Raw genomic sequence first — 26,812 nt, 5'->3', positions numbered from 1 at the left:
TAGTAGGTGCAAAAACGATTATACTCACCTATTTTTGTTCTGTAGAAGACACAACAGCTTATTAGGATTTTGGTAAGGGTTAGAGGTGCAGCTGCCACAGGAATTGTCGTTTGACCACATAGGATGATTAGGCAAACAGAAAATGGACAGAGGCAGCACTTGCAAAAAGCATCAGCAGTTTATTCACCCGTGCAACGTTTCAGTCCAACAGGACTTTTTTCAAGCATAAAAACACACATCAGGTCATAGGTATATAAAGGCTCACAAAGCCCAATCAAGTTGAAACAGTGATTAAGACAAAATACAATATAAAATGAGCTACACAAAGAAAACTGCAATGTGAAGGTACAGACATTAATACCAGTGATAATGTAAATATACATAATGGAACAAAAATACAGTCCTAGTATCAAAATAGTTTTAATAATATAATGACTCAACCAGTTGTATACAATAATAAAAATCGTTCCAAATTGTCATTTACAAAAACCGGAAGGGCGAATTCCTCTTGGTTTCAGATGTCTATGTGTGTATACTACGTATATCACACATGTGTGATAGAACTGCAATCACCGCCTGCAGTACATTGCGAAATCACGCAAGATTGCAAGTGGTTATTGCCGCGCATGCGCACTAGATGGCATACAGCGTGGCGGCCATCTTAGCAAAATTTACTCTATTAGTTCCGTGCATGCGCAGTGTGTGATTCACTGTGCGACGGCCATCTTACAATCTGGAAAGAGATCTATCTCACAAGAGAAAGATCTATGGGGGAAAAGAGTGCCGGGAACAATGTATAAAGGATCAATTATGTTTATTTATAGTAATCATCCTGCACTGTGGATACAGATTATATACCTGCCTAGATGTATATCTAGCCAGTATATCATAAATTGTGTAAGAACAAGACCCATAAATAATGTCCCTATTCATATAGAACTACAATTAATCCCCATGCAAATGATAATGTATACCAACTAATGCAAGTACTGACATCTTGATGAAATTAACAGATATCTCACACTGTACTACCCCCTATGGCCACAGGTTGTCAATGTTAGACCTAGACTTAATATGAGTAAAAGTAGCCATACAGATGATTAATTAGAACAGTTCTACAAGGACTCCGGAAACCAGAGGAAACAGTCCAGCCCGCTGACAGAATCTGGAAATGACAAAAATAGACAATCTGTAAATATTTTATTAAAACAATGATTATGCTATATTGCAATGAAATATCGTCATATTTAGGGTGTTTGCAGAATTATATACAACAGTCGATGACGCTCGCAGACCACCCACGGCACATCGAGGAGAATAATCACAATCCATATATCCATCAGTTGTAAACCACCCCAACTTTGAAATCAACATTAAGCCCTTTTGGATGAAGAGAATCTAACCTGTAAATCCACTCAAGTTCTTTAAGTTTTCATTTGGCAACTCTATCGCCACCCCTCCTATGTATGGGCACATGGTCAATGACCCAAAATCTCAAATCACTGACCATATGTCCTGCTGAAACAAAATGTGCTGGAACTGGAAGGTCAAGTTTTTTCGTCCTAATAGTAGGTCTATGCTTGTTAATACGTGTGCAATATACCTGTGTGGTTTCCCCCACATATAACAACTTGTATGGACACCGTAATACATATATAACAAAAGATGATGCACAGGTCAAGAATTGTTTAATATGAAAAGTCTTGCCATTTGTCGGATGTCTAAACATATTTCCCTTCATCATGATATTGCAATTCACGCAATTCAGGCAAGGAAAACATCCCAATTTTTTTGGGGCCAGGGTTAACTGGCGGCTGGTTTGAGAAGACCCCACATCTGCATGTACAAATTGATCCCTTAACGCCTTAACGCATTGACAAGGATTTATTTGAATTTCTTGTTGTAACACATCCTGTTACCCCTGTGATCTATTGCCTCCCTAAGATACATAAATGTTTACATAAACCACCGGGACGCCCGATTGTATCAGTGAGGGATTCAATTTTTAATCCTATAGCAATATTTCTTGATAAAACACTCAGGGGTTTTGCTATTTCTGCAACAACCTATATCCAAGACACAACCGATTTTTTGGTGAAGTTAACACAGGTATCTTTGACTGGTGACATCATTTTAGCGTCATTCGACGTTTGTAGTCTGTACACTTCCATCAATCATGATAGAAGACTCAATGTAGTAAGGGAAGCCTTGAGGAGGTCGGAACATTCTGAGGCTGGCACATGCTTTTTGATGGACTTGTTGTAATTGATACTTACAGAGAATTATTTTCTGTTTGTTGATTCCTTCTACATTTACGCCAACATGTTCATGGCGGCCCCCGAAGAGCGTAATGTCTATGTGTCCCACCACTTCAGGCATGTACTGAGGTGGTGGTGATACATAGACGATGTGTTCGTTATTTGGACTGGCACTATGTTACAGCTTGAAGAGTTTTTTGGTTTTCTCAACTCCATTGATGCAGATATCAAATTCACAATGGAGTTCTCTACCACACATTTACATTTTTTGGATACTCTTGTATATAGGGTAGATGACAAACTAGTCACTGATTTATGCCACAAGACCACTGATCGCAACAGTTTGTTGCGATTTGGTAGTCAACATCCTCGCCGGATGGTTGAATCTTTACCTTTGAGCCAAATGTTGAGGGTCAAACGTATTGTGGCAGAACCCCAAAATCTTACATTGCGTTTGGATGACATGGGTGAGAAATTCGCTCAGCGTAAATATCCACGGGCGCTCCTACGAAAACAGAGGGACAGGGTCGAATCTGTCGCTAGGGATCAGTTATTGACATCACAGAGTAAAAAATCCACAAATAGAGTAGCATTTGTTTCAACTTTTTGTGACATTAGCTACAGGATCTCTAACATCATACGGCAAGAGTAGCATATTCTTGGGAACCTGTCTTATGTGGTCCCTGAATTTGGTAACCCCTCTATGATGGCCTTTAGGCGTCAAAAAAACTTAAGGGATGAACTTGTACATGCAGATGTGGGGTCTTCACAAACCAGCCGCCCGTTAACCCTGGCCCCCAAAAAATTGGGATGTTTTCCTTGCCTAAATTGCGTGAATTGCAATATCATGATGAAGGGAAATATGTTTAGACACCCGACAAATGGCAAGACTTTTCATATCAAACAATTCTTGACCTGTGCATCATCTTTTGTTATATATGTATTACAGTGTCCATGCAAGTTGTTATATGTGGGGGAAACCACACAGGAATGTCGCGCACGTATTAACAAGCATAGATCCACTATTAGGACGAAATAACTTGACCTTCCAGTTCCAGCACATTTTGTTTCAGCAGGACATATGGTCAGTGATTTGAGATTTTGGGTCATTGACCATGTGCCAATACAAAGGAGGGGTGGCGATAGAGTTGCCAAATTAAAACGTTAAGAACTTGAGTGGATTTACTGGTTGGATTCTCTTCATCCAAAAGGGCTTAATGTTGATTTCAAAGTTGGGGTGGTTTACAGCTGATGGATATATGGATTTTGATTATTCTCCTCGATGTGCCGTGGGTGGTCTGCGAGCGTCGTCGACTGTTGTATATAATTCTGAAAACACACTAAATATGACGATATTTCATTGCAATATAAAATAATCCTTGTTTTAATAAATTATTTACAGATTGTCTATTTTTGTCATTTCCAGATTCTGTCAGCAGGCTGGACTGTTTCCTCTGGTTTCCGGAGTCCTTGTAGTTCTAATTGTTCATCTGTATGGCTGCTTTTACTCATATTAAGTCTTGGTCTAACATTGACACCCTGGGTAGTACAGTATGGGATATCTGTTAATTTCATCAAGATGTCGGTACTTGCATTAGTTGGTATACATCATCATTTACATGGTGATTAATTGTAGTTCTATATGAATAGGGACATTATTTATGGGTCTTGTTCTTACACAATTTATGATATACTGCCTTGGATGTTTATACATCTAGGCAGGTATATCATCCATATCCACAGTGCAGGATGATTACTATATATATATATATACATAATTGATCCTTTATACATTGTTCCCGGCACTCTTTTCCCCTATAGATCTTTCTCTTGTGAGATAGATCTCTTTCCAGGTTGTAAGATGGCCGCCGCACAGTGAATCACACACTGCGCATGCACGGAACTAATAGAGTAAATTTTGCTAAGATGGCCGCCATGCTGTATGCGATATAGTGCGCATGCGCAGGAATAACCACTTGCGATATTGAGTGATTCGCGATGTACTGCAGGTGGTGATTGCAGTTCTATCACACATATGTGATATACGTAGTATACACACATAGACATCTGAAACCAAGAAGAATTCGCTCTTCCGATTTTTGTAAATTACAATTTGGAACGATTTTTATTATTGTATACAACTGGGTGAGTCATTATATTATTAACACTTTTTTAATACTAGGTCTGTCTTATTTTGTTCCAGTCCCCTAATCACCATTATGTATATTTACATTATCACTGGTATTAATGTCTGTACCTTCACATTGCAGTTTTCTTTGTGTAGCTCATTTTATATTGTATTTTGTCTTAATCACTGTTTCAACTTGATTGGGCTTTGTGAGCCTTTATATACCTATGACCTGATGTGTGTTTTTATGCTTGAAAAAAGTCCTGTTGGACTGAAACGTTGCACGGGTGATTAAACTGCTGATGCTTTTTGGAAGTGCTGCCTCTGTCCATTTTCTGTTTGCCTGATATTGAGGACCGTTGACCAGGTCCAATTGAGGCGTGCACCCTGTTGCAGTTCAGTGCTGTGGACACTATTTGCTTTGTCACATAGGATCATTGGCACATTAGTGGAGGAAGATAGGAAAAAAGACCTCAATAGGCACAATGTTCAAGAGATCAAACCAGAAATCGAGTCCATAGTAGTCAAAATAAGGTTAATTTATTGAAATCTCATAAATTCCACGTTTAGCAGTATCACTTCTTTGTCAGATAACAAATATCTGGTTTGATCTCCTGAAGGTTGCACCTATGCAGGTCTTTTTTCCTATCTTCCTCCATGGCTCTTACAGTTGACAGCAGATTTCAACAATACTGATGTTGATCGACAGGTCACATGTATAGAAAATCAAAGAATCCTCTATGATGCGGAACCACAAGCAGAATTCTAGTATTCAAATATGGCACAAACAATTTCACTCAGATGCCCGAGTTTTGTCTATTTGGCTTTTTTCAGGACTACTTTCTGTTCAGGACAAAAATGTATAATGCTTAAATTTAGTGTGCCATTACTCTTATTATTAATACTACATTGGGGAAAGATGTGGTTCGGAACTGCTCGAGTTAACAGTCCCTCTTTAGAAACAATTCCTGCAGGTTCAAGTCTACGGGGTGCTCATCTCCGAAATCCAAGTCCATTCCATATACATTAGTGAAGAAGGCAAGAGTGGCACTCACACGGGTCAACTTTTTCTTCTCTTTATTTCTCAGCATAAAAGAACCAGGTACAGACAGTGAGTATCACAGGCAACAGCTGTTTCGCGTAAACACGCTTTCTCAAACCTTTAAATTACGTGATACGTAATTATGCTCCTTTTAAGCGTGCACCACGTACAATGTCATGGAAACCATACACAATACAAATTTAAAAAGACAGAAAGTCATAAAAACACAGTCAAGTCATTGTGATCATTGAACCCTAGACTCCCTAGGGCATTTGTCCTAATTATCAATCTAGCCTCCTTCTAAAGTAGGGTCTTGTGGCGATCGCAACCTGCATGTGGTAAATCAACCCTCTCAATTCCTGCAAAGGATAATACCTCTGAATCACGACCGTGTACACTCCTGACATTGTATATTAACCGTGGTGATCCCTCACCTGTCACAATAGATCTACAATGTTCCCTAAGCCTAATGTGGAGGCGTCGTATTGTTTTGCAAATAAAAAAATGTCCACAAAAATTATATAGACCACAAAGGTCATTCTTGAATGAATGAATTGGCGCACTGTGACATTTGTATCTCCAATCCTGAAGAACTTGGATTTTAACATACCAACCAGATTGTATGTGTAACGGTCGTGGTCACTGACCACAGCCTCCTCTTACCTGACGACCGCAGACCTCTCTCTTCCTGCCGTAGTCTCCCTCTTCGGAGACGTCAGCACATGCGGCCGCTCTGCCCTGTAGTGTCCACTAGGGGGCATGCGCGTGCTAGTTCCCGGCCTTAAAGGGCCAGCACATATGTATTTAATTTATTTATTATGTCCAGATCACCCTGAACTATAAAAAGGGCCCTGCCTTTTCACTCCTTGCCTGAGCATTATTGTAGTCTTCTCATGTCTGTATCGCAAATGGTCCCTTAGTGTTATCCTGCTCCAAGTGTTCCCGTGCCCTGCTACCTGTATCCTGTAACCCGTGCTGTGTTTTGTTGGAGTTATGTTGTGCCGCCTGCTGTCATCCGCCATACCTGGTACAACCTGCTACGACTAATGCTATACGCCACATCTGGTGTCATCTGCCACTCCTGGTATCATTCACCACGTCTGGTGCAACCTGCCACATCTAGCCCCATCCGTGCTAAAGCTTCTGCCATTGTCTGGACTATCTCAGGTACCCTTGTGCTACAAACTCTTTGCATGACTTTTGCATTGGCTGTGACTTGGCCAGCTGCCTCTCCACTACGGCAGATCGGCCTAGTGGGTCCACATACCACTAGATCGTGACAGTATGCTCAGGTCATGGATCCCGCTGGCCAATCCATGACCACAGTTCAGGTGATTCAAACAGATATGCTTGATCTATGTGCATGCCAGGATCAACTCCTCGTGGCTGTAAACTCCATCACCGCCCGACTGGATCAACCGCCTGCTCCTCTTCCGGGTGCTACTGCCATTACACTGCCCATCATACTTCCTGTCTTTTCCAGATACACAGTTTTGTTGCCTCTTCCTCCCTGCTATGAGGGCGACCCATTGAGCCTGCAGAGGTTTTCTCAAACAATATATCATTTATTTTAGGCTTCGAGCTCATCTCTTCCCCTCTGACGAGGCCAAGGTAGCGTTCATCATTTCCCTTCCTGCTGGCAAGGCCCTGGCATGGGCGAATCCCATCTTGGAACGACAGGGACCTGAATTCTTGGACCTAGCTTTATTCCTACAGACTTTTCATACAGTGTTCGAGGAGCCAGGTGGAACATCCTCTGCAGCGGCCACTCTGCTGACCCTCAAGCAAGGAGGGTTCACAGTAGGAGAGCATGCTATCACCTTCCGTACCCTGGCAGCAGAGTTGGCATGGAACAATGTTGGCGTTGGTGGCGACCTTTTGGCAGGGACTGTTCTCGCACATCAAGGACAAGTTAGCAGCCTGCGATCTTCCTTCTACCCTGTGTGCTCTCATCCTGTTGGCTACCCGGGTCGACATGAGAATCCAGGAACGTGCTCAGGAGGTCTGGCGGGAGAAACGTTTCCACAAACTGGCACCCTCGTTCTAGAGACCACTATTGCCTCCTGCTGTTGTCCTACCTGAGGAGCCTATGCAGGTTGACAGAATCAAACTGGCCGAGCAGGAGCAACAGCACAGACACTCTTCAGGTTCGTGTCTGTATTTCGGCCGTAAAGGCCATTTGGTGCGCCAATGCCCACAAAAACCGGGAAACTCCAGCACCTAGAGCTGGTTGGAGAGGCAACACTAGGTGGGACGGCGCGAAGCATCAAAGTCTTTTCCAAATTATCCATTCCTGTGACCATCATCTCTGGTCAGACATCACACTCCTCCTCAGCCTATCTGGACTCTGAGGCAGCTGCAAATTTTATTCAGCAGGATCTAGTGGATTGCCTACATCTACCCACAGTTCTTCTGGAGAGACCTCTGGCTGTTGCCTCTGTGAATGGTCTACCATTGCCCAATCCAATTGAGTCCATCACTGAACCACTGACACTACAAGTCGGAGTTCTTCACTCAGAACAGATCGGCTTCCTTGTACTGCCTAAAGCTATCAACCCTATTCTGCTGGGCCTGCCATGGCTTCGTCTACATGCTCCAGTTATTGACTAGAGTTCCGGAGAAGTCCTCCAATGGGGGTCCAAATGCCTTAACCGCTGTCTGCAACAGGTTCATCCGGTTTTGCCTCCACTACCACAGTCACTCTCCGATCTACCCTCACACTATGCCAGTTTTGCAGATATCTTCAGCAAAAAGGAGGCAGAGACTCTTCCTCCTCATCGCAGCTACGATTGCCCTGTTCAGTTACTTCCTGATGCCTCACCACCCCATGGACGAGTCTATCCCCTCTCCCTGCCACAGACCCTAGCCATGTCCGACTACGTTAAGGAGAACCTTGGGAGAGGGTTAATTCGGAAGTCTTCCTCCCTGGCCGGAGCAGGATTCTTCTTCGTGAAAAAGAAGGATGGATCTCTTCGTCCATGTATCGATTACCAAGGTTTGAACCAAATCACGGTCAAGACTAAGTATCCCTTGCCAATCATCTCAGAACTTTTCGATAGAATTTGTGGGGCCAGGGTGTTCACGAACTGGATCTACGCGGGGCCTATATCTTGATCCGTATCCGCAAAGATGACGAGTGGAAAACCGCATTCAACACCCGAGACGGTCACTACAAATATCTCGTGCTGCCCTTTGGACTGTGTAACGCTCCAGCTGTGTTGCAGGAGTTCGGAAATGACATCCTCTGGGATCTGCTGTATTTCTGTGTGGTGGTCTATCTGGACGAGATCCTGATCTACTCACCTGATTTGACGACGCATCGGAGGCATGTTCCCCAAGTTCTGTCATGGTTAAGCGGGAATCTCCTGTATGCTATACTCGAGCAGTGTGTGTTCGATAGCAACTCTCTGCCCTTCCTGGGCTACATCTTATCCAACCCTGGACTCAGCATGGATCCAGAGAAGGTGAAATCCGTCTTAGAGTGGCCACGTCCACAGGGGCTTCGGTCCATACAACAATTTCTGGGATTCGCAAACTTCTAACGGCAATTTATCCAGAATTTCTTGTCTCTAACTGCCCCAATCTCTGCCCTCACTAAGAAGGGGGTGAACACCAAGGTTTTGCCTCCGGAGGCAGAGTCAGCATTTATAAACCTCAAGAACGCTTTCACCTCAGCCTCCGTTTTCATCACCCTGATGCCACTCGGCATTCGTTTCTGGAGGTGGACGCATCTGCCGTTGGTGCTGCAGCACTACTATGTCAAAAAAACTCTAAAGGCAAGATGGTGGCCTGTGGCTTATTTTCAAAACTATTCTCTATGGCAGAACGTAACTATTCCATCGGGGATCGGGAGTTACTGGCCATCAACTTGACAATAGAGGAGTTGACACACTTGCTGAAGGGCGCGGTTCACCCTATTACAATTTGTACGGTTCAGAACCTCACGTAACTACATTCAGCACAACGACTAAATCCTCACCAAGCCAGATGGCCGCTGTTCTTCGCCCGATTTCAATTCTTGCTTCACTTCCGTCCTGCTGATAAGAATGTGAAGGCTGATGTCCTGTCTCGATAATTTGAGACTAATGACTCTGAGGAAATTCCTCAATATATTATAGATCCTTCTAGGATTATTGCCGCTAACCCTCTGCAAATTTCTCCCGGAAAGACTTTTGTTCGTCTCGCACACAAGAAGAGAATTTTCCACTGGGGACACAGCTCCAAACTGGTGGGGCACTCTGGTGTTTGAAAGACTAAGGACTTGGTAGCTCTTCATTATTGGTGGCCCACACTGCCTAGAGATGTTGCAAACTATGTCTCTTCATGTAGAAACTGTGCCTCTAACAAGTCTACCCACTCCAAACCTGCTGGTCTGCTCCTACCCCTGCCTGTCCCTGATGCCCCATGGCAGTATATATCGCTATGGACTTTATTACAGACCTTCCCCCTTCAGCTGGATGTACTACGGTCTGGGTAGTAATGGATCTTTCTCTAAAATGGCACATTTTATTCCATTGACTGGCCTTCTATCTGCTCCTCGCCTGGCAAATCTATTTATTCTACACATCTTCCGTCTGCACGGACTCCCTCTGTACAATGTCTCGGATTGGTGCGTACAGTTTACGTGCAAGTTCTGGAGAGCCCTGTACAACCTGCTAGATGTTAAGCTGGATTTCTCTTCCGGCTACCACCCACAGTCCAATGGTCAAGTGGAGAGGACCAATCAAATTTTGGAGAAATATCTTCGTAATTTTGTGTAAAGGATCTGCCAGACACAGCTTCTGTGTTGACGCCCGTGGTTAATCAGTCTGCATCTGCTCCTAGGTCTGATAGAGTAACTCGAGCTGCTACCACTCAGGCTGGTAAGCTCAGGAGTGGGAGAACCTATCACAGCCTGGCCAGACGGTTCTAGCTCCCGCCCTCGGTCTATGTATACCTTCATTTGCTTCTGGTTTTGCCTGTGATTCTCTCTTGTTTCCTGGCTCTGCTGTTCCTGCTAATACTACTGACCTCTGCTTCATATCGACCCTGGCTTTACTGACTACGCTCCTGCTCTGCGTTTGGTACCTCGTACACTCCTGGTTTGACTCGGCTCGTTCACTACTCTTGTCGCTCACTGTGTTGCCGTGGGCAACTGCCCCATTTCCCTTAGCTTCTGTGTACCCTTGTCTGTTTGTCTGTTGTGCACATATTGAGCATAGGGATCGTCGCCCAGTTGTACGCCGTCGCCTAGGACGGGCAATGCAAGTAGGCAGGGACTGAGTGGCGGGTAGATTAGGGCTCACCTGTCTGTCTCCCTACCCCGACATTACATTTTGTTACCGCCCAACATGACAATTGGGTACAACTTCTGCCTTGGGCAGAATTCTCATATAACAATCACACAAGTGAGTCTACTGCCTCGTCTCCTTTCTACATTGTGTACAGCCAGCATTCTCGAGTTCCTCTTCCTGTGCCAGCCATGACTCAAGTGCCGGCAGCTAACTCTACATTCTGGACTTTTATTCACATCTGACAGCAAACTAAGGCTGCTAATCTCCAAGCAGTGGACCGTATGAAAAAGCAGGCCGGTAAAAGAAGAAAAGTTCCCACTCAATTCTCTCCTGGAGTCAAAGTCTGGCTATCCTGGAGAAACATTCGACTCAAGAATACTATAAACTTCGGTTGCCTCCTATTCTCAAGATTCCCAACTCATTCCACGTGTCCCTCCTTAAGCCTGTGGTCCTGAACCACTACAGTAAAACTCCTAGTCCTGTGGTTGCTCCCAGCGGTTCATCTGATGTGTTTGAGGTGAAGGAGATCCTGTACTGCAAGAGGGTAGGAGGAAGGACTTTCTATTTGGTGGGCTGGAGAGGGTTTGGTCCTGAGGATAGGTCCTGGGAACCAGTAGAGAACCTTAATGCCCCTACCCTCATTAAAAAATTCCTCTCTCCCTCTTACCTGACGACCGCAGACCTCTCTCTTCCTGCCTACGTCTCCCTCCCCGGAGACGTCAGCACATGCAACCGCTCTGCCCTGTAGTGACCACTAGGGGGCGCGAGCGCGCTAGTTCCCGGCCTTAAAGGTCCAGCACACCCATATGTATTTAATTATCTCCAGATCACACTGAACTATAAAAAGGACCCGGCCCTTTCCCTCCTTGCCTGAGTGTTGTTGTAGTCTTCCCATGTCTGTATCGCAAGTGGTCCCTTAATGTTATCCTACTCCCAGTGTTCCCGTGCCCTGCTACCTGTATCCTGTATCCCGTGCTGTGTTTCTAGTGTTGGAGTCATGTTGTGCCGCCTGCTGTCGTCCACATCTGGCGCAACCTGCTACGACACCTGCTATACGCCATATCTGGTGTCATCTGCCACTCCTGGTATCATTCGCCACATCTGGCACAACCTGTCACATCTAGCCCCATCCGTGCTAAAGCCCCTGCCATTGTCTGGACTATCTCAGGTACCATTGTGCTACGAACTCTATGTATAGACTTTTGCATTAAATGTGACTTGGCCAGCTGCCTCTCTGCTATGGCGGAGCGGCCTAGTGGGTCCACATACCCCTAGATCATGACAGTATGGTCACTGAAAAAAATTACTACTGACTAGAATTTCCTTTATGTTCCTACTTCGTCTAAATATATGAGAGGTTTATTAATTGCTACCTCTTTGAGATCCGAGTCTCTTTCAACAATATGTCAGTTTTTGGTAATGGCAGATCTAATATCTAATTCTAGCGGGCTGAATTGAAATGAAAAAGTAAATCTACTTTCTTTTTATTATGTTTCTTGCTTTTTTTGTCCCTTTTGTCTTTGTGTGGTCTCGATAAAAACTCTGATGCATAAGTGCATTTGTTGCTGTAAGCTTACGATAGCTAGTTGTGGTCAGGGCATATCCCTCTACAGAAACCAAGACGTCCAAATATTCTAGGGTTTGAAGTTCCAATTTAGAAGTGGGGCTCATATTTATATGGTTGGAATAATTGAGGTAAGTAACAAAATCGGAGAAATCTCTATCTGTACCAGTCCAAATTATTAATATATCATCCACATATCTTAAATAAAGTTTGATGTTTCTAGTAAAGACATTGGATGTGTTGAAAATGTATTTCTCTTCAAAGAACGCTAGCAAAATGTTTGCATATGTATATGCAATGGGCGTATCCATAGCAGTACCGAGAGTGCCACCTGTCATTGGATCTAAATGGATTGTGTGTGAGTATGAATTGCAAAAACTGCAGACAAAGTTAATGTAGTTGGCACCTTTATCAGTATTCCCTCTGTACAGCCTCAACACCGAAGTCATGTGAAATACGTGTGTAGAGGTTTTCTACGTCAATAGAGGCCAATTTATCGCCTTTACATCACACAAAATCTTCCAATGCGATAAGAAAGTCGTTGGTGTCTTTAAAATACGATGGGATCTCCCTCAAGGTGGGCCATAAAAACCAATGAAAGTATTTGGATAGGGGCTCAGTCACTGACTGTATGCCGGAGACTATGGGATGTCCTGATGAACGTTCACTATTCTTATGTAGTTTAGGTAAAAAATAGCAATTTGGCCCGTTGGGTTTTAGTATTCCTGGTTCTTTTTCTGACCATGATAGACAATATGTTGAATTGTTAGCAGGTTTTTTCTAGAGAGACAACTTATCTACCTGATGATAATTTGGTGAAAGTTAGTGAATTTATTGGTGGTCTTAAGTCCAGTCATTTTTCCCTCTTCCAGGCCTTGGTACCTTGTAGCTATTTTCGTTTCAGGTCCTTAGCGACTTGAATATGATGGTTGTTTACCAAATACCACCCCTGGTGAAACAAGAGCTCTTGAAAGATTGATATCCAGTACAGATCTTGTCATTAAGCCGGCCAACAAGGAGGGCATTATGGTACTTATGACTAAAAAGTACTATGTAGAAGAAGACAAAGGCAATTAAATGAAACATCTTTGTATCAAAAGCTTTCTGATAACCCAACCACCACGTTTCAGAGTCAACTGCAGACATTGTTACGCGCTAATGTAGGGAACGGTACTTTATTTATGAAACTAGCCGAAAAGTTCTACCCTACTCACACATTAAAAACCAAATTGCCTGTGATACTCTGTGTCTGTACCCGATTCTTTTACTTTGAGCAATAAGACTAGAAAAAGTTGACCCGGGTGAGTACCGCTTTCTTTTTTCACTTCTGTATATTGGATGGACTTTTATTATTATCCCTTTCCTCTACTGCTGCTAAAATCTGTAACAGGTCCTAAATCTACCATGTCCTATTTATAATACAGGGGTCTTGTTATGTGTCTGATAGCCTTCTATAGTTATGCAGTGGGAGGACCTGATACATTTGCTTACTTAGTTTTCAAGTTTAAATTCTAAATAATTGTGACTGTGTTTTTTTTTATCAGGTGACAGTGAGACTGAAAGTTCTGATTACTCTGATACTGAAAAGAAGAAGGATCTTATAAAACCACAGGTAACATAACTGTTATTGGTAAAAAAAAAAAAAATGTAATAGCGAATTAGGCCCTCATAGAGAATCTGTTAACATTCTTGTAGTTATTGACCCCTTAAAGAGGCTCTGTCACCAGATTATAAGTGTCCTATCTCCTACATAATCTGATTGGCGCTGTAATGTAGATAACTGGGCGTGTTTTTACTTTTTACCAACAGGGCGTTGTACAGAGAATTGTATGACAGCGACCAATCAGTGACCAATCAGCTTCATACACTTCTCATTGTTCCATCCCAGCTTCTTTCACTGCACAATCACACTGTGCTGTGGATCATGCTGGGCTGGAACAATGAGAAGTGTATGAGGCTGATTGGTCACTGATTGGTCACTGTCATACACTTCTCTGTACAACTCCCAGTTGGTAAAAAGTAAAAACACGCCCAGTTGTCCATTGAGAAACTCATTAGCATAAATCTAAACTAACTCATAACTTGCTAAAAAAATGATCGTTTTTAAAAATAAAAACCACTGCTGATATCTACATTACAGTGCCAATCAGATTATGTAGGAGATAGTCAAGTTATAATCTGGTGACAGAGCCTCTTTAAGGCACCATGACGTACAGTGAAGGAAATAAGTATTTGATCCCTTGCTGATTTTGTAAGTTTGCCCACTGTCAAAATATGAACAGTCTAGAATTTTTAGGATAGGTTAATTTTACCAGTGAGAGATAGATTATATATAAAAAAAAAAAAACAGAACATCACATTGTCAAAATTATATATATTTATTTGCATTGTGCACAGAGAAATAAGTATTTGATCCCTTTGCCAAACAAGACTTAATACTTGGTGGCAAAACCCTTGTTGGCAAGCACAGCAGTCAGACGTTTTTTGTAGTTGATGATGAGGTTTGCACACATGTTAGATGGAATTTTGGCCCACTCCTCTTTGCAGATCATCTGTAAATCATTAAGATTTCGAGGCTGTCGCTTGGCAACTCGGATCTTCAGCTCCCTCCATAAGTTTTCGATGGGATTAAGGTCTGGAGACTGGCTAGGCCACTCCATGACCTTAATGTGCTTCTTTTTGAGCCACTCCTTTGTTGCCTTGGCTGTATGTTTCGGGTCATTGTCGTGCTGGAAGACCCAGCCACGAGCCATTTTTAATGTCCTGGTGGAGGGAAGGAGGTTGTCACTCAGGATTTGACGGTACATGGCTCCATCCATTTCCCATTGATGCGGTGAAGTAGTCCTGTGCCCTTAGCAGAGAAACACCCCCAAAACATAATGTTTCCACCTCCATGCTTGACAGTGGGGACGGTGTTATTTGGGTCATAGGCAGCATTTCTCTTCCTCCAAACACGGCGAGTTGAGTTAATGCCAAAGAGCTCAATTTTAGTCTCATCTGACCACAGCACTTTCTCCCAATCACTCTCAGAATCATCCAGATGTTCATTTGCAAACTTCAGACGGGCCTGTACATGTGCCTTCTTGAGCAGGGGGACCTTGCGGCACTGCAGGATTTTAATCCATTACGGCGTAATGTGTTACCAATGGTTTTCTTGGTGACTGTGGTTCCAGCTGCCTTGAGATCATTAACAAGTTCCCCCCGTGTAGTTTTTGGCTGAGCTCTCACCTTCCTCAGGATCAAGAATACCCCACAAGGTGAGATTTTGCATGGAGCCCCAGATCAATGTCGATTGACAGTCATTTTGCATGTCTTCCATTTTTTTACTATTGCACCAACAGTTGTCTCCTTCTCACCCAGCGTCTTACTTATGGTTTTGTAGCCCATTCCAGCCTTGTGCAGGTCTATGATCTTGTCCCTGACATCCTTAGAAAGCTCTTTGGTCTTGCCCATGTTGTAGAGGTTAGAGTCAGACTGATTAATTGAGTCTGTGGACAGGAGTCTTTTATACAGGTGACCATGTAAGACAGCCGTCTTTAATGCAGGCACCAAGTTGATTTGGAGCGTGTAACTGGTCTGGAGGAGGCTGAACTCTTAATGGTTGGTAGGGGCTCAAATACTTATTTCTCTGTGCACAATGCAAATAAATATATATAGTTTTGACAATGTGATTTTCTGGTATTTTTTAAATATAATCTATCTCTCACTGGTAAAATTAACCTAGCCTAAAAATTCTAGACTGTTCATGTCTTTGACAGTGGGCAAACTTACAAAATCAGCAAGGGATCAAATACTTATTTCCTTCACTGTACATGAACATAGAAGCGTAAAAAATGTTTTCTTTTTTTAAACAGTTAGTGTATAAGTGATTAAACATTGTTCTAATTTTTTTAATTTTTTCACGAGTCAGGAAATATTATAAATTAGATTCTAATTTCTAACATTTCCCATTGCTTTATGCTGCAAAATTTGAGAATACACACTCGCTCTAGTGAGCTCACAGAATCCCCCCTCCTTTATCCTGGCTAGTGCCAGGAGAAAGGAGGGGATTGAACAGTCAAACCTCCTACACTGTGTGTCGCCATTTTTTGAGTTAACACACAGTCTAGTAGGTTTACATACAGTAGTAAATACACAGTAAAACACGTACATACACAGACCTAACTTAGCTGCTCCTGCCGCCGCCGCTCCCTCCGGTCCGTCCACTCCGTCTGCTACCTCCGCTCCAAGTGCACAAGTCCGGAAGCTGCGACCGGAAGTAGTAATCTTACTGTCCGGCCGCGGCTTCCGGTCCACAAGAAAATGGCGCCGGACGTCGCTCGGCCGAAGACCTTCAATTTGGACTGTGTGGGAGCGGCGCATGCGCCGTTCCCACACAGATGGAGTACAGAATAGTGGATGGAACGGGCCCCGTTCGCATTCACTATGGGGCTGTATGTGCCGTATTCCATATCTGTATGTGTCGTTAATCGACACATACAGAGATGGCAAAAAAAAAATGGCAGCCCCCATAGACAAGAAAAAGTTAAAAAATAAAAAAAAGGAAAAAACAAACACACAAATAAATAAAAAATGTTTTAATAAAACACTAAAAGCAAATTGATATAAAAAAAAAAAAAATTTGCGACACTCGTCCTTTAACTAAAGGCTTTATGACGTTCATGTCTGGCAAGTATTCCAAAGCAATATACAAGCGATCAAATGATAGCAGGTTAAAGTCCCCTAATGGGACAAAATGTGAAATAAAGTTTAGTGAAAAATAAATAAGTTCTATTTTTTTTTCAATAAAAAAGATTTGTTTCAAAATTGTAAACAATAAAAAAAAACATATAAGGAGCCACCACAATTATAACGACCTGCCGAATTAACCCCTTTAGGACGCAGCCTGTTTTGGCCTTGTAGTACAGCGACTTTTTCAAATCTGACATGTGTCATTTTATGTGGTAATGAATGCTTTTACCTATCCAAGCGATTCTGAGAATGTTTTCTCGTGGCATATTGTACTTTATGATATGGGAAAAAATGTGGTCGATAAATTCAATATTTATTCGTGAAAAATACCAAAATTTAGAGAAAATTTGCAAAAATGTGCATTTTTCTAAATTTAAATGTATCTGCTTGTAAAATAGATAGTAATACCACACAAAATAGTCACTAGTTACCATTTCACATATGTGTGCTTTATATTTGCATCATTTTTCGAACATCCTTTTAATTTTCTAGGACGTTACAAGGCTTAGAACTTTAGCAGCAATTTCTCACATTTTCAAGAAAATTTCAAAAGGCTATTTTTACAGGGGCCAGTTCAGTTCTGAAGTGGTTTTGAGGGCCTTATATATTAGAATCCCCCAATAAATCACCCCATTTTAAAAACGGCACCCCTCAAAGTATTCAAAACAGCATTCATAAAGTATTTTAACCCTTTAGGCGTTTCACAGGAAATAAAGCAAAGTAGAGGGGAAATTTACAAATTTCTCTTTTTTTTGCCGAAATTCATTTGTAATAAAAAAAATTGTGTAACACAGGTTTTACCAGAGAAATACAACTCAATATTTATTGCCCAGGCCCTGCAGTTTTTAGGAATATCCCACATGTGGCCCTAGTTCCCTAATGGACCGAAACACCGACCTCAGAAGCAAAGGAGCACCTAGTGGATTGTGGGGCCTGCTTATTTTTTGATTATATTTTAGGCACCATGTCAGGTTTGAAGAGATCTTGTGGTGCCAAAACAGTGGAAACTCCCCAAAAGTGACCCCATTTTGGAAACTAGACCCCTCAAGGAATTTATCTAGGGGTATAGTTAGCACTTTGACCCCACAGGTATTTTGCTATATTTATTGGAGTTAGTCTGTGAAAATATAAATCTACTTTTTTTCTGAAAAAACATAGACATTTTTAATATTTACAAGGAATAAAGAATAAAATGCACCCCAACATTTGTAAAGCATCTTCTCCCGATTACGGAAATACCCCATATGTGGTAATAAACTGCTGTTTGGACCCACGGCAGTGCTCAGAAGGGAGGGAGCGCCATTTGGATTTTGGAGCACAGATTTTGCTGGATTGGTTTTTAGTGCCATGTCGCTATTGCAACGCCCTGGAGGGAACAAAATAGTGGAAACACCCCAAAAGTGACCCCATTTGGGAAACTACACCCAAGGAATTTTTCTAGGGGTATAGTAAGCATTTATACCACACAGGTTTTTGGCAGAATTTAGTAGAATTAGGCCGTGAAAATAAATATAAACATTTTTGTCCACTAAAATGTTTAAATTTTTCATTTTCACAAGGGATAAAAGAGAAAAAGTCGCCCTAAATTTGTAACGCAATCTCTCCCGAGTATGACAATACCCCACATGTGGTAATAATTTATTTTTTTAATAGAAATTAATTAACCTTTGCAAGACTGATCCTTTTTTGCTTTTCCATTTTAGTTTTTCACTCCACACCTTCCAAACGCCATAACTTTTTTGATTTTTTTCCATGAATTGGGCAGAGTGAGGGCTTATTTTTGGCAGAACGAGCTGTAGTTTTTATTGGTACCATTTTTTGGTACATGCAACTTTTTGATCACTTTTTATTACATTTTATTTAGAGCTTTGGTGACCAAAAACAGTGATTTTGACGTTTTAAATTCTTTATTTCTTACGGCGTTCATAATGCGCTATAAATGACAATTTTACTTTATTCTGCAGGTCGGTACGATTACGGCGATACATATGTATATAGCTTTTTTATGTTTTGCAGCGTTTGCACAATAAAATCACTTCTTTATAAAATGATTGATTTTCTGTCACCATATTCTGAGAGCCGTAACTTTAAGGGCTTGTTTTTTGCGGGACGGGTTGTAGTTTTTATTGGTACTATTTTCGGGTACATGCGACTTTCTGATCACTTTTTATTCTATATTTTGGATGGGGTGGTGACCAAAAAATAGTGATTCTGGCAATGTTTTTAGTTTGTTTTTTTTTGCGGCGTTCACCGTGTGGTAAAAATAACATTATAGTTTTATAGATTGGGTCGTTACGAACACGGTGATACCAAATATGTATACTGTTTTTTAACGTTTTCATTTTTTGCCCTATAATAAGAGACTTATTATAGAAAAAAAAAATCTTTTATTTTTACACTTTTGTAAAACATTTTTATTAACTTTTTTTTACTTTTTTCTTTACTTTTTGCACTTTCTTTTTTTACCTGCAGCTCTGATCGCTGCTAGAATACATGACACTACCTAGTAGTGTAATGTATTCCAACTGTCAGTGTGACGTCACAGTCACTCTGACAGTCTACGAGGACCAGTCAGAGGCTGATCCTCATAGGCTTCCATACATGGCAGACCCGGAGGCCGTTGTCTGGCCCCCGGGTGCCATCACAAGCATCAGCAGCCCCCACAATTGCATGGGGGCTGCTGATGTGCTACAAACCCCCTACATGCGGAGATCGCAATCGAGCCCCGCATGTAACGGGTTAATTGCCTAAATCAGCGGCAATGTGCCGCTGATCGGCACCAGTGGGGTGTCAGCTGTAAGGGACAGCTAACCTCCCGGTTCCCGATGCACACTGTCACCGCGAACGGCAGTGACGTCCTGTAACTCTGACAGGAAGTCTATCAGGAGGCTGATCCTGATAGGCTTCCATACATGGCAGACACAGAGGCCATTACTTGGCCCCCGGTCGCCATGCTAGCCATCTGCAAACCTCACGATTTCATTGTGAGGTCTGTCGATGTGCTAGAATCCCCTGAATGCGGTGATTGCAATCGATCACCACAATTAAGGGGTTAATTGCCGAAATCAGCAGAAATAAGCCGCTGATCGGCCTACAGTGGAGTGTCAGCTGTCAGGGACAGCTGGCCTCCCGGTTCCCACTGTCGCCGATAGTGTGCACCTGGAACCACGCAGTAACTGTACGCCCCTGTGCCTTAAGACACTGGCCACATGGACGTACAGTTGCGTCGTGGTGCGCCTAGGGGTTAACATTATCCTTCACTGGAAATAAGGGGCCTAGCCAAAACCCTGAAAGACCACCGCAGACTATTATCTCTCCTCCATTAAATTTTACAGTAGGCATAATGCATTCTGGTAAGTACAGTTCTTCAGGGATCCACCTAACCCAAATTCATCTATGGTTTGATAGTGATATATGATTCATCACTCCAGAGAACATGTTTCTACTGCTCTAGAGTCCAGTGATGGTGTGCTTTACACTACTCCAGTCGATGTTTGGCACTGTGCCTGTTAATCCTAGGCTTGTGTGCAGTTGCTTGACCTTGAAAACCCACTTCATGAAAATTCTGATGCACAATTCTTGTGTTGATGTCATTCCCAGAGGCAGTGAAGAAATCTGTAGTGAGTGATGCAGAGGATAGGTGATTTTCATGTGCTACACATTTCAAAACTTGGCGGCCTCGCTCAGTCAATGAGCTCTTCGGTACGACCCATATTACTAGCAATATTTGTCTATGGAGATTGCATGGCTCTGTGCTTGATATTATGCACCCGTTTGCAATGTGTGTATAAAAACAACGAAATGTAATAATTCAGAGGGTTTTTTTATACAATTTTAGCACATCAAGTGTTATTTTTATTGGGCAAAATACAAATACCCAGCCATGTCTCTGCCCCAACAAGTGTCTTTTTCAAGGATGTAGTTAAAACTAAAAACTTAGCTGTGTGACCTCCAGGGGAATACTAGTGTAGCCTGTATCTGATAACAAGCGCAGTATTTTGCAAATACAATTATTTATATATCTGTTCAGTGAAGTCCACCTTTATATGACAATTGCCTTCTAATGTTTATAGTGTATTATACTACCTTGTGTTCATTTACACATACATTTGCTGTAACTCTTTCAGACTATCACCTATAAAACCGTCCATTTTGACAACAAAAAACAACTTCCAGATTATGAGAACATTGTTGAAACGCCTGACTACGTAAATGTTGACCTCAAAGGAACTAATGGAAAGAAGAAGTTGAATAAGACGGTTATATCAGTAGATTACACAACTGTTGTCCCCATGTCCGTTCCCTTTAGAGGACCATCTCATCCCCCAGCAACTGCCACAGATTCCTCCTCATCATGATAGGCTATTATATAAAAATGCCACAACCCAACCCACCCACCTTTACCTAGACAAGTCAGTTGTTTTGGAATCCAGACCTCCATAACCATTAACTTCATTGAATATTATCCCACAACTGTTTATTTTAGCATGCCTTGTGTTCATTTCATGTCATTTAATCTGAATTGTCTTATGTTATATTATGATCAATGCCATTTGCATTTATTGTTTTTGAGCCTGAGTAGATTATAAATGAGAATCTCTCAATCTCTTCCTAGTTGAGGGCCCGGAGCCAAATATTAGTGACCTCTTATTTGAGTCACCTAACATGCCCACCATAAATAATACAGAAAGTGTCTTTAAACTGAGCTTGAAATAAGAAAGCACATTTTTCGTACCTACCAACCTGCATTTGCAATTCATGCTGCCACATGGTTCATCCTCAATTTTTTTTCTATTGTGTTTTAACCCTGCATTACATATTGTTAGAGGAATTATTTAGTTCTTTAAGATTGATGGTATATTAGGTGACTTTTGGTAAGCTTACATCTTCCGGCATTATACACATGGCAATTCTGTGTGCACTGGGACAAATGGCAGAGCACAGAGTACAGTAGGGATCCATATCGTACTCCACACGCCACAATTTCTTTTTTACGAATGCGGTCATGTGCATGAGGTACTAGTGGCGCTCAAGAGTCCAGGGTGACATTTCCTTTGCGAGGATAGCTTCACACAGTTTAGTTTAGTGCAGTTTTGGATGTTTAAATCCTAGAGTATAAAGGAACAGTTTTGGATTTTAAAAAAAAAGAAGCAAAACTGCACTGGTCTAGGTGCCTAGAGGAGAGGGAAGGAAACCAATATCAACAGGACTAGTACTAAATGAGATGTAGTGAAAGGAGCAAATAAGAATACAAAGAAACTGTCGTTAAAATATAATAAGCAGTATTTAGGGAGGAAAAAGCTTTAGCGGCTGAGCACAGGTTTTAACCCTCTCAAATACTTTCGGTTCTCAGAAAGTTTTTTTTATTGTTTTTCATTTGACTATAATGATCCAAATGGTACAAAATACAAGAGTACAAGACTATTAGGAATAAAATGTACTATAGCTAGTTACACATTTAGGATATAGATTATTAAGAATTTCTTGTAGCTGCTGCTCAAATTATTACCTGACAATTCATTTCTATGTTTGCATATACACAAACGTTACAATTTGTGCTATCTTAAATAAGCATATGACAGAAAAATATAATAATATAAATATAAAATAAAAAATAAAATGACTATTACTAACATTGTCCTGTCTTAAAAGGAAATTTCACATTTGCTAAGCTGCTGATGAGATGGCATCGAGATTTGTCTTCATTACCCATTGAACCTTGTATACTGCTCCAATAAGGGCAGATTCACACGAACGTTGCGTTTTTGCGCACGCAAACAACGCGGCGTTTTGCGAGCGCAAAAACCATTTGACAGCTGCGTGTGTCATGCGTGTCTGATGCGCGGCTGCGTGATTTTCGCGCAGCCGGCATCATAGAGATGAGGCTTGTCGATGCCCGTCACTGTCCAAGGTGCTGAAAGAGCTAAATCTTTCAGCACCCTCGACAGTGAATGCCGAACACAACAGCGAAAAACATGTAAAAAAAAAGATAAAGTTCCTACTTACCGAGAACTTCCCGGCCGTTGCCTTGGTGACATGTCCTTGGTGACGCGTCCATGGTGACGCGCCTCTCTTGACATCGGGCCCCACCTCCCTGGATGACGCGGCAGTCCAAGTGACCGCTGCAGCCTGTGATTGGCTGCAGCCTGTGCTTGGCCTGTGATTGGCTGGAGCTGTCACTTGAACTGAAGTGTCATCCCGGGAGGTCAGACTGCAGGAAGGAGACAGGAGTAATCGGTAAGTTAGAACTTCGTTTTTTTTTTACAGGTTCATGTATTTTGGGATCACAAGTCACTGTCCATGGTGCTGAAACAGTTTAACTCTTTCAGCACCATGCACAGTGAATGTCTCCCGACGTCGCGGACCGGAAATTATTTGGCCGGGTTCGGCCAAAACGAGTTTGGCCGAACCCGGTGAAGTTAGCTTCGGTTGTCGGGGTTCGCTCCTCGCAAAGACACTCCGTTTGGATGCTTGGAAACAGAAAAGCACGTGGTGCTTTTCTGTTTCCATTCATCCTTTTGACAGCTGTTGCGCAAACACGCAGTTCGCACGGAAGTGCTTCCGTGCGACATGCGTGGTTTTCACGCACCCATTGACTTCAATGGGTGCGTGATGCGTGAAATACGCAGAGTTATTGAACCTGTCGCGTATTTTGCGCAGCGAACAAACGCTGCGCAAAATACACGGACTGTGTGTACTGCCCCATAGACTTCTATAGGGCATTGCGTGCCGCGCGAAAACCACGCGCCCTACACGCTGCCAAATCACGCTCGTGTGAATCCCCCCTAAGGTACACACATACACGGATCTCTATGCCTGTAGTTTGTCCTTAGAGCAGATTACATGGAAACGCCACCACAGACATCCCTATGCCCCAACCCACATGGTCCCTAAGGTCAACTCTTAGGGAACGAATATTGACAGCTTTTATATATCAAAGTTTGAGTTCTAATGGGGTTCAAACTAAAAGCAAAATTTCCCATTAAGTTTTCATTTTTGGTTCAGTATCAAAGAAGTGCTGATTCCACCACTGTGTCTTCATATGCTGGGTACAGATCCCTAACGCTGTGGCATGTGCTCTGCATCCGCAAAGAATGTGTCCGAACCTGCGTTAGGAGGGTGTCCCGGCGACTGGAGGCACTTCCTGTGCTATTCTGTCTACGGGCATGAAGGAAAGGGATTCTTGAACAAAGTTGCGGACTGCTGTAGAACATATAGATCCATGGATTACTACAGCTGCTCAGGCAGGGCAACAACATTGTAATGGTGAATGCAAAGTCTGAAGTGTCTAAAGGGAAAAAATGGAAAAGAAGGAAATAAATAGAACAATTTTAATTTTACAATAGCAGGCATATGCAATTATACACGCATACAGTGAACATATGTCTGGGGCATACATTAAGTTGCACATCAAACGTTCGGCACAAACGTGATGTGAACAGACGCTTATGTATACATGAGTGGAACTTACACATTTTGTTTTAAAGACTGTATGTCACTATCTTTTGAGTTTGTAGAACAAAGGTCCACAACCTCACGAGCCATGAGCTCTAGAATATGAATCGGGAGTCGCAACATTATATTTTGTGATAAAATATGGTCCCAAGATTTGTCCTTTTCTCTGTTGGTGAGAATTGCTCAGTCCTCCCATTGTTGCTTAGTGAAAAGTGGAAAGCAAGTCCTGTAGTGTTTAATGACAGCTAAATTACAAACTTATATAAACGTTAATGCAAGAGTTAATATATTGTAGGACAGGCTCAGGATAGTCCTGTGGAGTATAGGGTAATAATGCCTGCTTACTGCTCCCCGCTGTATAAGCCTGACGTGGTAAACTCACTATAGATGCTGTGAGTGGTAAAATATATTATATGCTCCAAGAGCTTCACTGGCTGGATTCTCCACTCCCTGCTCGACAAATAAGAAGGAGTCATCATCATCCAAGCAAGAGATAGGTGTAAAAAAAAAACACCTGTCTGGACAACATACATGACATATATATATATATAGTATATAAGTGATCTTACCAACGTCTGGTGCATTTTCATCCCACACTGACCACATTTGAACACTGAAAAATGGTGTCCAGCATATAATGTATGAAAGGACAATAACAAAAGTCATTTTCACTGTTCTTATTTTGGCTCTTGAGATTGTACGAATGCTGCTGACTCTAGATGGCATCACTTGTCCATTACTTTCCCTTTGTCTTGGTCCATAAGTCTGCATTTTCCCTTTGAGGTTCTTGCATATTTCACAACAGATCAAGCTGTAACAAACTATTAGGATACCTACTGGCACAACAAATATGGATATAGTGGTCCAAGTGATATAGGCTTTGGCACCCCATGGGTACCGAAAATCAGCCCAGCAGTCAATTACTCCTGAATCCTGTTGGATTTCCTTAAGAGAGAAGATAAAGATTTGAGGGAGACTGAAGAGGCAACTGATGAACCAGGTGATCCCTATCATGATATAAGCATGTCTAGTTGGTTGTTGTAATGTCTTAAGTGGATGACACACTGCTATATATCGGTCTACGGTCATCATCATGAGCATGTAGGTGGACACAAACATGCTCATCACTTGGGTATACTTCACCACCCTACAAAGGAAATCAGATCCTATGAACCTGAAAGTAATGTCCCAAATCATTTGGGGAAGGATCTGAAAAAAGGCCACTGCAAGGTCAGTATATGCAAGATGCACAATAAACAGATGCATTCGGGTCATCTTTTTTTCTCTCCTGTAGATGGCAAGGAGCAGACCTACATTTCCTAATGTTGTAATTGCTAACACAGTACCTAAAACAGCTACCTCAGCCTTAGCTAGATCTTCATCTCTAGAGTCTGAAGAGTTAATAAAAATAGATGATTTTACCGCTGTATCTGGAGGATATTGGTCTCTATCCATGTTGCTACACCTTTTAATAGTTTAAATATTCCACATTAGCTTTTTATTATTACAATATGATATTCTTAAGTCATATAGCGCTCTAAAATCTGACGTAGAAAAATAGAACTAGCTAATTTTTATACATCAAAATATATTCTCCTCAGAAGCCCTAAGACTTAAGTATTTCCAGTGGTAAGTTCTAGTAGTAGAGAAATTTTGAATTTGTAATTGTCCTTCTTGTTATTGTACTATAGCCAGCTTGATTTTGCATCATTACAGATGGCAAAAATTATACTTGATAGCATGTTGTTCTAGTGTTCAAATCCAAAGAATTTCTTTTTGCTTTTTCCCAAAATGAATCTCCATAGGACATACTTCTTTACAAATGAGTGCTTCAGTAATCATATATCTCTGCATAAGTCCTCGTGAATATGAGACGTCCAAACACCATGTTGGCTACAGCTGGTTATTGATGAGTTTCACAACTAAGAGTTTATCTCCCAGTATATATACACTTCCCCTCCTGCTTTCTCTCTGACATCAGTTCAGTCAGGTTCTATGGAAACACCAATGAGAAAAACCCTGTCAGTTAATTTACAATTTGTAATGATGAGAAGGAAGTCCTACCCGACTTCATAACAGGCCCTCATGATTTATACCTTGGCTTAAATACTCATCTAATACAGATATCTAGTGATATCACCTAATATTTCATATACACAAAATATGCAAAATTTACACCGAGAATGGATATGATTTAATTGTACGTACACTATATGGACAAAAGTATTCAAGCACCTACACATTACACCTACAGGAGCTTTTATGATATCCCATTGCATAGGCCAGGGCTCAGCAACCTGCAAAACTACAATTCCCAGCATCTTCTAACAGTCTTTGGGTGGCAGGGCATGCTGGGAGTTG

General features: G+C 41.9%; 1 protein-coding gene across 1 annotated transcript; it reads right to left on the bottom strand.

Annotated features, from left to right (window-relative positions):
- Positions 1–24,003: 24,003 nt before the first annotated feature.
- On the bottom strand, positions 24,004–25,906 carry AVPR1B (arginine vasopressin receptor 1B). Its single transcript, XM_075850678.1, has 2 exons — positions 25,021–25,906; positions 24,004–24,284 (listed from the first exon to the last, which is right to left on the bottom strand). The coding sequence occupies exons 1-2, from the start codon at positions 25,904–25,906 to the stop codon at positions 24,004–24,006; spliced, it is 1,167 nt and encodes a 388-aa protein (XP_075706793.1).
- Positions 25,907–26,812: the final 906 nt, after the last annotated feature.

This window comes from Rhinoderma darwinii, chromosome 2 (genome assembly GCF_050947455.1).
Source record: "Rhinoderma darwinii isolate aRhiDar2 chromosome 2, aRhiDar2.hap1, whole genome shotgun sequence".
In the NCBI taxonomy this organism is placed as follows: domain Eukaryota; kingdom Metazoa; phylum Chordata; class Amphibia; order Anura; family Rhinodermatidae; genus Rhinoderma; species Rhinoderma darwinii.
This window is presented reverse-complemented; position numbering and strand designations above follow the sequence as displayed.

Bases quoted from the DNA above. Each gene is read 5' to 3' on its own strand.
- AVPR1B (XM_075850678.1), bottom strand. From the start codon at position 25,906: ATGGATAGAGACCAATATCCTCCAGATACAGCGGTAAAATCATCTATT. The intron at 24,285-25,020 runs GTAAGATCACTT...TTTTCCCTTTAG, and splicing joins TGAAAATGCACCAGACGTTG to ACACTTCAGACTTTGCATTC.